At 42.2% G+C, this 14,273-nt stretch overlaps 1 protein-coding gene across 1 annotated transcript in view; it reads left to right on the plus strand.

Moving 5' to 3' along the window:
* grk3 (G protein-coupled receptor kinase 3) overlaps nucleotides 1-14,273 on the plus strand; it is a 78,187-nt gene that overhangs the window by 62,728 nt on the left and 1,186 nt on the right. Inside the window, exons 18-21 of the mRNA XM_085360123.1 lie at nucleotides 8,754-8,916; nucleotides 9,003-9,139; nucleotides 12,245-12,358; nucleotides 12,452-14,273. The exon at nucleotides 12,452-14,273 is cut by the window's right edge and continues 1,186 nt beyond it. Coding sequence (XP_085216249.1) covers nucleotides 8,754-8,916; nucleotides 9,003-9,139; nucleotides 12,245-12,358; nucleotides 12,452-12,613 — 576 coding nt within the window. The 3' untranslated portion in view covers nucleotides 12,614-14,273. The remainder of the gene's footprint in view (nucleotides 1-8,753; nucleotides 8,917-9,002; nucleotides 9,140-12,244; nucleotides 12,359-12,451) is intronic.

A 14,273-nucleotide genomic window follows, 5' to 3' on the forward strand; every position in this document is an offset into this window, starting at 1 on the left:
TGCTTCTCAGGGAGTTTTTAGGACATCCTGATAATAACGAATTACAGTCGTCCAGCCTAGAAGTAATAAATGCATGAACTAGTTTTTCAGCGTCACTCTGAGACAGGATATTTCTAATTGTAGAGATGTTGCGCAATTTCTAATTGGTCTTGTCTTGTAGCACCTTGGTTCCTGGAGGAACGTTGTTTCGCCTCACTGTGTATTTTTAAACTGTATATGGTTGAAGTGACAATAAAGTTGAACTTGAACTTGAACTTGAAATGAAAGAAAAGCAGTCCTATATATTTGCTTTATATGTGCACTGAAGGACATATCCTGGTCAAAAATGATTCCAAGGTTCCTCACAGTGTTACTGGAGGCCAAGGTAATGCCATCAGAGTAAGAATCTGGTTAGATACCATATTTCCAGGAATTTTAGGGCTGAGTACAGTAACCTCAGTTTTATTGGAATATAGAAGCAGAAAATTAGAGGTCGTCCAGGTATTTATGTCTTTAAGACATTTCTGCAGTTTAACTAATTGGTGTGTGTTATCTTTCTTAATGGATGGATAAAGTTGGGTGTTATCTTCATAGCAGTGAATATGTATGCTATGCCTTCTGATGATAATGCCTGAGGGAAGCTAGTTAACGTTACAGGGATGGTTGGCTCAACAGTGCTCTGACTTTTTGCCAGCCCGGCTACAGTGCTGAAGAGAAACCTGGGGTTGTTCTTATTTTCTTCAGTGTTCAATAGGGCTGCTCAATTAATCGAATTTTAATCACGATTACGATCTGGGCTTTCAACGATCATTAAAAATGACTGAGCCGATTATTAGCCCCTCCCTCGTGCTTTACTCTCGCGCTGCTCCGTGTGGCAAATCCAGCACACCTCTCTGCATTTCGAACACGTTTCACAACAATTAAGAACAGCCAGTGTTGCCAACTTAGCGACTTTGTCGCTATATTTAGCGAGTTTTCAGACCCCCTTAGCGACTTTTTTTTTTCTAAAAAGCGACTAGCGACAAATCTGGCGACTTTTTCTGGTATTATTGGAGACTTATTTATGACGACTTTTTGACGTGAAAACGCGTATCGCTCTTACTCTCAACAAGCAGCGGGTGATGCCGTGGGCACCTCACCCGTGCCAAAGCTCTCCCAGGCGGAGGATAGTCCTCCCCCGCTGTTATCAGGGCAGGAGATGTTCACACCTATGCGTCCAAAGGGCAAATGAATCGCGCATGAGTGAAGCCGCTGCTCCCGCACTGACTGTAACGCAGTCAATTCTTCTTTTACTGTTATGCTGTTTTGTGGATCACAAGGTTTAAAACTACTTATAAACAAACACTCTCACACACAAAGTAACTCCACCAGAGCGCCAATTTCGGGTCACTTTTGCCAGTCCAGGCCCAGATAAAGGAGCAGGGTTGGAACTGTGACATTAAAAAACAATAATTGCTAAAAGAAATTTAATTTGTAGTTCTAAATAAATTCTAACTGCATTTAGGACGTTTTTCACTCACTTTATGTCTCTTCCACGATGTTATTTCTCTCTCCAACAACGTAGGTTACAATTACATTAGCATGACCAATTATACAAATTAGGCGATGACGTCATTTGGCGACTTCTAGCGACTTTTAGGACAGCCAATAGCGATTTTCCTTACTGAGGAGTTGGCAACACGGAGAGCAGCGGTCCCCAACCTTTTTTGCGCCACGGACCGGTTTATGCCCGACAATATTTTCATGGACCGGCCTTTAAGGTGTCGCGGATAAATACAACAAAATAAAACTAGTACTGGTACCGAAAAAAAGAAAATTTATTCATAACACACGTGAAAAGACCAAGGAAAACTGAGTAAACGATAACAAAATAACGCTGAAAACCGATAAAAACCCTGAAAACCATACATTTTACACCTGAGCCTCAACTCTCGCGGCCCGGTACCAAACGACTCACGGACCGGTAACGGTCCGAGGCCCGGGGGTTGGGGACCGCTGATTAAGAGTTAAGTAAGTAAGTAAAGTAAAATTTTATTTATATAGCACATTTCTAGATAAGGGATCACAAAGTGCTTTACAAGGTATAGACACAGATTAAAAAGATGAAGTACAATCAAAAGTTAACAAAATGCAATTTTAAAAAGATGTGTTTTTAGCTGTTTTTTAAAAGTAATCAGTGAATCAGCAGATCTTAAGTTCTGAGGAAGAGAATTCCACAGTCTGGCGGCCACAGTAGCAAAAGCTCGATCACCCCTAGTTTTCAGTCTCGTATACTTAATAACAAGTAGGCCCTGACCACAAGACCTCAGAGACCTACTAGGGGCATAGGGCTGTAAGAGTTCAATGATGTATGATGGTGCTTGTTCTTGAAGAGCCTTAAATGTGAGAACCAGAATCTTAAAGTGGACTCTGAATTCGACAGGGAGCCAGTGTAACTGTATAAGCAGCGGTGTTATATGTGAGTATTTCGATGTTTTCGTCAGAAGCCTTGCTGCAGCATTTTGGACAGTCTGCAGACGCTCCAGGGAACTCTTGTTTAGACATGTAAACAGTGAATTGCAATAGTCCAGTCGTGATGAAATAAAAGCATGAATGACAATCTCCAGTTCAGTATGAGCTATTATGGGGCTCAATTTAGAAATATTTCTTAAATGATAAAAGCAAGACCGAACCAGAGATTTGACGTGAGTATCCAATGTAAGAGCAGGATCGAAGGTTATCCCTAGGTTCCTGATAGATGGTTTCACAAACGTTGAAAGGGGACCAAGAGCATTCATTATGCTGGGTACATGTCTGTCTGGAGCACATAACAGGACTTCAGTTTTATTTTCATTTAGTTGGAGGAAATTGTCGGCCATCCAACCTTTGATGGTTTCCAAACACACATTTAAAATCCGCAGTTTAGAAGCATCTTCAGGTTTAAAAGATGGACCCGAGGGAAGCTCGGAAAGCTAAGCAGAAGTTATTTGGAGAGGAGAGTGACTGCCGTTGGTTGAAAAGAGAGGTAAAAAAAAAACCCTTCAATGGTGTGGAAACATTATGGGTTCGAGGAGTCAGACGTGGATCAAGTAGACATACAGTGGGGCAAAAAAGTATTTAGTCAGCCACCGATTGTGCAAGTTCCCCCACTTAAAATGATGACAGAGGTCAGTAATTTGCACCAGAGGTACACTTCAACTGTGAGAGACAGAATGTGAAAAAAAAATCCATGAATTCACATGGTAGGATTTGTAAAGAATTTATTCGTAAATCAGGGTGGAAAATAAGTATTTGGTCACCTCAAACATGGAAAATCTCTGGCTCTCACAGACCTGTAACGTCTCCTGTAAGAAGCTTTTCTGTCCCCCACTCGTTACCTGTATGAATGGCACCTGTTTGAACTCATCATCTGTATAAAAGACACCTGTCCACAGCCTCAAACAGTCAGACTCCAAACTCCGCCATGGCCAAGACCAAAGAGCTTTCGAAGGACACCAGGAAAAGTATTGTAGACCTGCACCAGACTGGGAAGAGTGAATCTACAATAGGCAAGCAGCTTGGTGTGAAAAAAATCAACTGTGGGAGCAATCATCAGAAAATGGAAGACATACAAGACCACTGATAATCTCCCTCGATCTGGGGCTCCACGCAAGATCTCATCCCGTGGGGTCAAAATGATCATGAGAACGGTGAGCAAAGATCCCAGAACCACACGGGGGGACCTGGTGAATGACCTGCAGAGAGCTGGGACCAAAGTAACAAAGGTCACCATCAGTAACACACTACAACGGCAGGGAATCAAATCCCGCAGTGCCAGACGTGTTCCGCTGCTGAAGCCAGTGCATGTCCAGGCCCGTCTGAAGTTTGCCAGAGAGCACATGGATGATACAGCAGAGGATTGGGAGAATGTCATGTGGTCAGATGAAACCAAAGTAGAACTTTTTGGTATAAACTCAACTCGTCGTGTTTGGAGGAAGAAGAATACTGAGTTGCATCCCAAGAACACCATACCTACTGTGAAGCATGGGGGTGGAAACATCATGCTATGGGGCTGTTTTTCTGCCAAGGGGACAGGACGACTGATCCGTGTTAAGGACAGAATGAATGGGGCCATGTATCGTGAGATTTTGAGCCAAAACCTCCTTCCATCAGTGAGAACTTTGAAGATGAAACGAGGCTGGGTCTTCCAACATGACAATGATCCAAAACACACCGCCCGGGCAACAAAGGAGTGGCTCCGTAAGAAGCATTTGAAAGTCCTGGAGTGGCCTAGCCAGTCTCCAGACCTCAACCCCATAGAAAATCTGTGGCGGGAGTTGAAAGTCCGTGTTGCTCGGCGACAGCCCCAAAACATCACTGCTCTCGAGAAGATCTGCATGGAGGAATGGGCCAAAATACCAGCTACTGTGTGTGCAAACCTGGTAAAGACCTATAGTAAACGTTTGACCTCTGTTATTGCCAACAAAGGTTATGTTACAAAGTATTGAGTTGTATTTTTGTTATTGACCAAATACTTATTTTCCACCCTGATTTACAGATAAATTCTTTACAAATCCTACCATGTGAATTCATGGATTTTTTTTTCACATTCTGTCTCTCACAGTTGAAGTGTACCTCTGGTGCAAATTACTGACCTCTGTCATCATTTTAGGTGGGGGAACTTGCACAATCGGTGGCTGACTAAATACTTTTTTGCCCCACTGTAGTGTGTAAACTTTGCTACGGTGTCGTAGCTGCACCACAGAGCAACACTGCAAAGTTCACTAAACAGATGTTTACATTTTTCATTTATTTTTTATATTGCAAACATTTGCACTGTTATCAGTATTTGCACACTATTTTATGACAATCTTTAAAGTCATTATTCAATACATTGTTATTGTTAAATAAATATCGTCAAATAATCGAGATCTCAATTTCAGTGAAAATAATCGTGATTATTATTTTTGCCATAATCGAGCAGCCCTAGTGTTCAATAGTAAGATGTTCTAGCTTCACTTTTTTTTTTCTTTTTTTTTTCTTTTTTTATAAAGCAGAAAACTATTTTTCCAGGTTAAATTATGATCTTCTAAATTTGTGATAGGGCATTTCCTCTCCAGCTTACGAGTTATCTGCTTTTAGGGTGAATGTTTGAGTGTTATCCCAGGGAGTCAAGTACTTCTGATTTGAGGCTCTATTTTTCACAGGAGCTACAGTATCCAGTGCCATACTCACTCATATAGTGAGGAGGTAAAATTATTAACAAGATAATCGACCTCTGTCGGAGTAGTGTTCAGATAGCTGCTCTGCTCTGTGCTGGTACAGGGCATTGAAGATGATAACAGCACATGAATTATATTCTTAAACTTAGGTAGGTCTTTCAGAAAGACATTTACTGTGATGAAATCTACTCCACACTGCTGTGTAATCGATTATTGTAAGTCTAAATGTTTTTTGGAAATGATCAGACGGGGGAGGGTTTTCAGGAAACACTGTTAAATGTTCAGTTTCTATGCCATATGTTAAAACAAGATCTAGAGTGTGATTAAAGTGGTGGGTGGGTTCTTTTACATTTTGAGAGAAGCCAATTGAGTCTAATAACAGATTAAATGCCATGTTGAGGCTGTCATTTTTAGCATCTACATGGATGTTAAAATCACCCACAATAATTATTTTATCTGAGCTGAGCACTAAATCATATAAGAAGTCTGAGAAATCAGACAGCTTCACTGTGTCCTACCCACTGGCTTTTATTTTGTTTTTTTCCCCATTTCAGTAATTGCGTTATTAGTGGATAATCCACTTGCTGCTGTTCTTAAAGTGCAGTCACAGTTTACCAGCCATCCACACGTTACATGTTACACCCTGTACTCAGAGCAGCTTCAGCTTTACTTTGTTAGATTACATTTTGTGACAGTAGTCCTCGTTCTGCAATGAAAACGTTCTGCCAGTGCACCCAAACAGCAGAACCAAACAATGACTGCTGTTTGTCACATGTACTTGTTTATTAAAATGTTGGCAGAGGAGTGCCTTATAAATTTCGCACACGTTCTTCCTTTAACACACAGACATGTAATAAATCTGTGGAAAACACGGCTTTATTTGTTAAGCTAGGTAGGCTTTTAACCATAATCTCACAGACATTAGATGTTCTTTGTCCCATGATGTTTATGTTTCAATTCCCTTCATGTTAGATTACCAGAGATGTGACACCATGTGTGCAGTGGGCTGCTGTGTTCAGCGATGTGCTGGTTTCTAGTCATACAAAGTGTGGTGCAGAGAGAGTCAGACAGCAGCTGTATTTTTCTGTAACGTGGAAAGTTCACCAGGGCAAAGAAGAGCTGATCAGAATGAAACTTCTTACTAAAATTACTAAATATTTTTCCAGGAAATGAAATTCCCAAGAGCTGTAGTGCATGTTCACAGCAGGGCTGCAGCCCGAGAGGTTTAAATAAATTAGCCACTTGATACAGCTCAGTGGCATCTCTGCTTCCTGATTTGTCAGACACGCCAGCCTGCTTGCAGCTGCAGGTTTTTAAACATGCAGGCTTAGAATACTCCATCTTATGCAGGCTTATTTAAGTATACTTATTAAAGCATACTTAAATAAGCATAGACTGGTGGTAACTTGGACATGAACTAATTAGATTTTTGTGCGCCAGAGTTAAAGGTCAAGGGGAATCTTACTTAACAAGCACATTAATTATCGCTTTTTTCCACAAATGTCCAACTCATTATATTTTGTGTTGAGTGTGTGTCAACTTAGAGTGTGATGTCATGTTGTGCAAAAGCATGTTTCTAGCCATAATTCATCACCGTATCTCAGGAGTGGAAGGTGAAAAAGATGTTCAGTGATCTCTCAACCATGATTTCAGACTGTGGTGGAAGAAAGCACATAGAGAAAGTGAGTTTGTAGAAAGGGTTCATAGAAAGCTGCTGTATAACATTAGCACCAGTCTCCTGGTTGCTCTGCAGCAGCAGTTTCCTCTTTCATTAACATTAATGTTGCTGCAGTTAACATTTATTTGTTCTCTGTTGCTCCAGCGCACAGAAATGAAACACAGGAGCGTTTGTTTGCATTTCCCAGATGGAGTTGGTCTTTAACGGGGGACTAATCATCATCATCATCATCATCGTTTATTTATATAGCACTTTAAAAACACACAAGGCTGACCAAAGTGCTGAACAATAGAAACACGATAGATACCATAAGAATAATAAATACGATAAAATAATAAACATAGCGAAAACAATAAAATATAAGTAAATACAAGTCAGTCAACCACTGAATCAAAAGCCAGTGAATAAAAATGCGTTTTCAATCTGGATTTATAAACCAGCACTGATGTAGATTGCCTAATGTGAAGAGGAAGATTATTCCAAAGCTTAGGAGCCACAATAGACTAATATTCAAAACAACTGCCGGATAGTAAAGGTTGGAGCATTAACACACCAAGGAAGGTGTGTAGCCCCAGTCCACCCTGGTGTGAGCAGATAGATTACTGCAGTATGATTGATTTAAATAGGTTAGAGATATTCTGTAACACAATACAGTTGTACAGACTTAAGCCTCCAGGATCTCCGACATGGTAGGATTTATTGCAGGCCATTTATATTAGACTGCTTAGTATTGGCTGTGTATCAAATGATCTGCCAGCAGAATGTAGATAAGTAAGAAATCCATTTCTAAAGACTTCATTTTAGTAAAAAAACAAAGAAGAAAATGTCAGATCCCAGCAGATTTAAGACACCTGTTTGGCATTGGACATGTGGCAGTAGGTGGAATATTTTACTATCGATGATGTAATGTTTCCAGATGTTGTTGCAAAGAACAGTGAACTAGACTATTTAAAGGACTGTTTAAGCATTTTGGAAAGCTGATTTTTATTTATTTTTTTTGTCCCCAGACAGAAAGCTAGGCCTCAGATTTCCCTAAGAGCAGGAGGAAAGATTTAAAGCACAATACTCTGAGACAGAATAGGGCTTAGCTTACGGTGACCATGTGCTGTAAAACACAGCACATGGTCAGAAAAGGCAGCAGCATTTAGGGCCAGTGTTTGGTTCATTGTTTTTTCCTGTGAGTGGATGTTTCACACGGTCGGGTCTGTCTCTGGTGACAGGTCAGTGTCATTTCCTCTTTCTGTGCTGCTCTTCCATTCGAAGAGGAAAGTCTGAAATCCGGAGTAGATTTCCAACTTGGAGAGTCAGAGAAGAATTGACCTCACAGCCCAAGATGGCTGCAGTTCATGTAAACATGAGTAGAAGCCTAAAACTCGTCATTTGTATTGCTGCTGTTGTGCAAACTTAACCAGGCGCCATCATTTGTACTTATATTAGAGCTATTTCTTATATTTTGTAAACTTTGCAACATATTATATTATTTAATTTAGCTCAGTCTGTTACTGCTATTCTCTTGGCGCAACTGTAACCACATAATTTCCTTAGGGATTATTAAAGGATTCTGATCACGAACGGACTGTAGCTGCAGTTTTAAGAGGAGCAGACAGGAATTGTGTATTATTGCTACATATGGATGACTGGCTCAACCTTGCTAGAGGGCCAAAAATAAAGGCAACTTTACTATTGAATGCCTTCAACTCAACTTGACAAAAGGCTGAAATCATAAAGGCACATTTTAACATCAGCTCCAAACATCATCAAACAAAAACTGAAGTCTTATATGTTTTTGATTCGATGTTTTGCACCTCAAGGCCGCTGTAGGAATTTGTCACTTAGGCTCTACGTCTTGGTATAAGCATATGTATAACTAAACATGCTACACTCTGTCTGTGTTTGTGCCTGCGTGTGTGACTTAGCTGCTGGACAGTGACCAGGAGCTCTACAAGAACTTTCCTCTGGTCATCTCAGAGCGCTGGCAGCAGGAGGTGGCAGAGACAGTCTACGAAGCTGTCAACTTGGACACCGATAAGAATGAGGCCCGCAAGAGGGCTAAGAACAAGCAGCTGGGCCACGAGGAGGGTAATGATGATAACGGCCAAATCCGCACACAGCCCAGTACAGATATCCTGTCAGTACACCTCCTGACTGTGTGTCCCTTTGTGCAGACTATGCCTTGGGGAAGGACTGCATTATGCATGGCTACATGCTGAAGCTCGGGAACCCGTTCCTCACTCAGTGGCAGCGCCGATACTTCTATCTGTTCCCCAACCGTGTGGAGTGGAGAGGAGAGGGCGACACTCGGGTGAGTCTGCCTCACAGCATACACTTTAAATTCACTGCACGTTTGTACGTCATGTGACCGCCTATCATGGGCTGAGGGCTTTCGGCTTGTTCATCATTTGGTCAGTGTGTCTGTCTGTCTGTCTGTGCTCATTCCACTCTGAAGGAGAGGTGGCTAAAACCTCTGAAAAAGCAGAGAGACTGGGTGAGTGTTACCACCAGGCTCAGGTCCCTGCTGTGTCCTCAGCACCCCTGCTGTTTAGAGTTGTAGTCTGCCTCCCCGCTTGAAAGTTGGTAGTCAGTCAACTTCAGTTTTTACTCTTTGTCGATCTGGTTTTATGGTACTGCAAACGTGTCCGATCACGTGCACAATTCTAGGTGGACCACCCACCCCAAACCTGCTCCCATGCATTTCTCCACAGTCTGGACTGCACGTCACTGGAAGCAGATTATGGAAATGTCTGCTCGGTGTTGATTGGTTTACAAGTGGGCAGGGAGCAACAGGAGAGGTCACTGGGAACAGGAGAATAAGAAGAAAATTTGAAAAAACGTAAAGATCAGAACATAAAGCATTAAATGCACAGAGTGTGGCTGCAGTGTTTAACACTCAAATTCACTTCAGCTCTTTGTATGTTTGCTCTCCTCCGCGGCCGACGGACCACCAACAGCACAAGCAAGAGTAGCTCGCTGCCACCGTCTGACAACAAAGCTCACTGCAGGCCTCAGACCATCTCAGACTGCAGCTATTAGCCTAACAACACAAGTGAAGGAGCACTTGCACGGTCTTGATTGTGTTAGTGTTTCCATGAAGTACACTGCTTACTTGTGTGTAAGTGTAATGTGTGCACTGAACTATACTTTCATCAAAACTAAAGGGAAAACCCAGCTAGGCTCTATCTGAGAGACTTTAAAATAAACAAACAAACAAAAAAAAACCACACACACACTATTTGTGCTTACACTGGTGTGTTTTACATGTTAATTACCATGTGGTCATATCTCGGTGTTTTATACACAGAGCCACCTGGTAGAAACACATATGATCCTGGGACTTTTCCCCTCCTGGATGCTCTCTATTTGTTATGCTGAGGGTTTTTTGAGGCGAACATGTTTATCCAACACACCCATTTTGGTAGTTGCAGTGGTCTCCCTCCAGGAATCTGCTGACATTTGTGAGTCCTTGCATTGAGACTGTTGTTCGTTGCCTCACTTAAAAATTGTGGGGGAAAAGTAATTCGTAATGCTTAGGAGGACTTGATGGTAGGTGTGGATTTAGAAAAAAAAAAATTCCAATTCAAATTAATTTTAGCTTGAATAACGCAATATCGATTCAGTAAATCCTGAATTGATTTTTAAACATAAATATATAAATATATCCAAACTATGCTTCACATGTGATAAACATCGTCATGAATTCCCTCTTACTTTTGCCGCTTCGTTTCCACCATGATAAAATCACACTTCCTGCACAGCCCCCCCCCCCCAAGTATACTTACATTTCAAATCTCAGTTTTCTGCATTATTCACTTACTTATTACGCACCAGTCTACCATTGTGCGTTTTATCCTCATTTAGTTTGGCACAGAGACATCTGCTGTGAAGCTTACACTCTGAAGTCTCACAAGTGTCAGCTTTGTTTTTATGCATAGATATAAAAATATGGATATGTACTGATCACCGATAAATGATCAGAATTATAGTATTTCTGACTGTGTGAATCAAAATTGAATTGAATCGAATCGAATCAGGACCTTCGGAATCGAATTGATTATAGAAATCAGTGACAATACCCAGCCCTACTCCATGGCACAGAACAGGGCAGTCACACCAGCTGCGGCTGTGATGCATCGACGTGTAGTAGGTAGGGCTGCCACGATTTGTCGACTAGTCACGATTATGTCGACTATCAAAATCGTCGACGACTGATTTAATAGTTGACGCGTCGTTTGAAGCTTTGTAAGATCGCAAAAGACGCAGGAATAAGTGGCAGGATTTAAGAGTGTAATAACGGACTGAAACAGAAGATGGCAGCATTGCATGTACAAGGATGTCAGCTACCGTTAAACCCCGAAGAAGAAGAAGAAGCAGTTGTGTCCCAGCGCAGTTTCCAACAATGGCGGCAGCTAGTTAGTTTTAATGTTACTCTTATTATTCTTTCTGGGTCACAAAATAAACGTTTAACATATTTTCAGGCGAGAATGTAGCTGTGTAAACCTCAAATATCTGCTCAGTTTATCAGGACACCACATATTTTCAAAAGCGCTCCGACGTTTTCGGAGACATCTGTTACCCACTAGCTCGTTAGCGAGCCGGGGGCTAGGCTCACTAGCGCCGTGAGAACACCGGACTCCCCGCAAATCATTTTCAAACCCACCGCCGTCTTTCGCTACTCAGGTTAAATATATATGAGTCACTTAGATAACTTAAAATGTTATTGTTTGGCTTTTTTTTTTTTTTTTAGTATTTTATTTGTTCCTGAGTAAATCAGTTTGTCTGAGATTAAAGTTATAGTTTTTACACAGCTGAATAAACGTCAAACAGACGGCTGATTATCAGAAGTGTGAGATGCTCCAGAATATACTCCAGTGTCCTGTTATATTTTAGATAGCAAGGAGTTTATTAAACTTCACCGAAACAATCTGCAAATTTCATTAAAATTTAATAAACTATCATCTTGTCTTTATTTTTAGTTAGCACAGACCTTAAACACTTAAAGCTGTAAGCTAGTGATAGTTATATAAGAGCAGATGCTGCTGGTGCAATAAGCTGTAGTTTTACGTCCAATGGATGATGATCTGATTAGTCGACTAATCACAAAAATAATCGGTGACTAGTCGACTATCAAAATAATCGTTTGTGGCAGCCCTAGTAGTAGGGTTTCAGAAGGGTTTGCAGTACCAGCGTAGCTACAGCAGAAATTTAACACATAAGTCTAAATTCTCCATTACTCTTCTTCATCATGAGTTCCTCCGTGACTGTCCTAACACTCCCTGAAATCCTCTGTGCCAGTGCTTTTTAGTGCTGTAGGGGTAAGGTGTACATCTCTGCAGCAGCTGTGAGCCAGAGCCAGAAGTCTTGTTGGTGAAATCCATCTGAACACTTTGTGATCACTCAATTATCTTTGCAGCAAAACCTGCTGACGATGGAGCAGATCGTAACCGTGGAAGAAACGCAGATTAAAGACAAGAAGTGTATCCTGCTGCGCATCAAAGGAGGGAAACAGTTTGTGCTGCAGTGTGAAGTACGTCCTCTGGCTGTTGTATGCTTTAGTGCTGTAGAGGAGATGAATGAAACAAGCTGATGTCTTTTTTTTTTTTTTTGTGTATGTGCGCAGAGTGACCCAGAGTTTGTGCAGTGGAAGAAAGAGCTGACTGAGGCGTTCACGGAGGCCCAGAAACTTCTGCGTCGCGCTCCTAAAGTCATCGGGAAAGGCCGTGCTGGAGTAGTGGAGCTTTCCAAGCCCCCCCTCACACACCGCAATAGCAATGGCCTGTGAATACACAAGAGCACGCATATACATAAAAACACATGCACTCACATTGACAGACACACACACACACACACACACACACTGCATCCCACCTCCCACCCCCTCATCAGCTGCAAGACACCTGCCCACATCACCTCAGTGTGTGTGTGTGTGTGTGTGTGTGTGTGTGTGTGTGCGTGCGCGTGGTGCTGATGGCGCGCACACAATGACGACCAATCAAGAGTGATATAGTGATTTTTTTTTTTGATATTTTTTTTGGGGGGGGGGGTAAATGTGTGTGCGTTCTGGGACCCTGCCAGTCAGTAAGAGGAAGAAAGGATTTTGAACCATTGGACATTTGAAGAATCCCCGCATGAACTTCACAAGGACTAACGGCTGCTCCTCTCTCTGTTTGCCCCTCCTCAACCACCTCCCACACCACACACCTCGCTGTTGAAATCACATTAATCAGGAAGTGTCCTCCCACTCTGTGTGCTCTCAGCAGCCTGATGGACTCCTCCACAGAGCTGATGCTCAGGTCCAGAAGAGACCAGGCTACCACCGAATGTAGAAAACAAAGGCTGGTTGTCCTCATCCATCCCTCTGAAACATTCCTCCCACTGTTACTGAAGTGCAAAAAGTGCCAACATTAATATTTTACTTGAGTCACCTGAGCGCCCAGGAGGATCCGCTCTGCTGGCAGATGGCGCGCCATCCCAACCTCCCGGACCCTCACAGTGTATGTGTGGAAGGCTGTTGATCATTCCAGCGCAGGTACAGGAAGCTTCACATTGGCTCTAGTCACCACAGAGACTGAGATTCCATTGGCTGACAAACAGCAGCTGGTTGCTATGGTAGCCATGAAGATTGGTGTACATGTACTGGTAACCATGGACAACACTGTAACTATAGAGGAGCAGGAGGGAGGCAAAGACTATAAAGACAATATAAGCACCCTTTTGTCTGCGCACCGCTGTTTTACTTCAGTGTGTTAGCTTTATCGCAACTCCTCTGTCTGCCTTTACAGGATTTTGTTGGTGTGGGGTCTTTCAGAGGTGGCAAGAGAAGGGCTCTGAAAGAGCTACAGAGCTGCATTACCTCAGTTGGACTGTGCCAGTATGAGTACATCAGAATGTAAGAACCTGTTCCCAGGCAAAGCACAAGAATCAGCAGTCTGTTCCCGCTCACACATTGTCCATGCAGGGCAACAGCTTGGAGCAGTCAGCTGTTGTGGGCAGACTGTGTGTAGGGAGGAGGATGAAGACAATAAGCTGAAGCTGATTAAAGGAAAAATCCACCCTCAAATACCCCAGTTAGATGCATAGATCTTCTATATGAGCTTTCATGTTCATGCTATTTCAGGCTCTTTTTTTTTTTCTTTTTCTTTTTTTGGTTTTTAGGTGGTTGAAATGTTCACATTTTATCCAGTTGGTGTTAGCCTACATTTCTCCAGAGAGCAGATAAATGCAGGTTCAGAATAAACGAGAACAGAATGATCTGTGACTTATTTTCTTTAGATGTGCAGTAAAGTACTGAGCCTGCTCTGAGCCTGAGCAGGCTCCTGTCAGATTTACCACCAGGCCTCATGTTGAGGTTACACCCAGGGAATGCAAACGCATTTGTCTTTGAGAAACTCCACACGATGATGAGTCTACAGGCTCAGTCTGGACTGCACTGAACACTTAGC

This window comes from Diplotaxodon limnothrissa, linkage group LG7 (assembly GCF_057381915.1).
Source record: "Diplotaxodon limnothrissa isolate DT_005_m linkage group LG7, D_limnothrissa_male_GT1.1, whole genome shotgun sequence".
Taxonomy (NCBI): Eukaryota; Metazoa; Chordata; class Actinopteri; order Cichliformes; family Cichlidae; genus Diplotaxodon; species Diplotaxodon limnothrissa.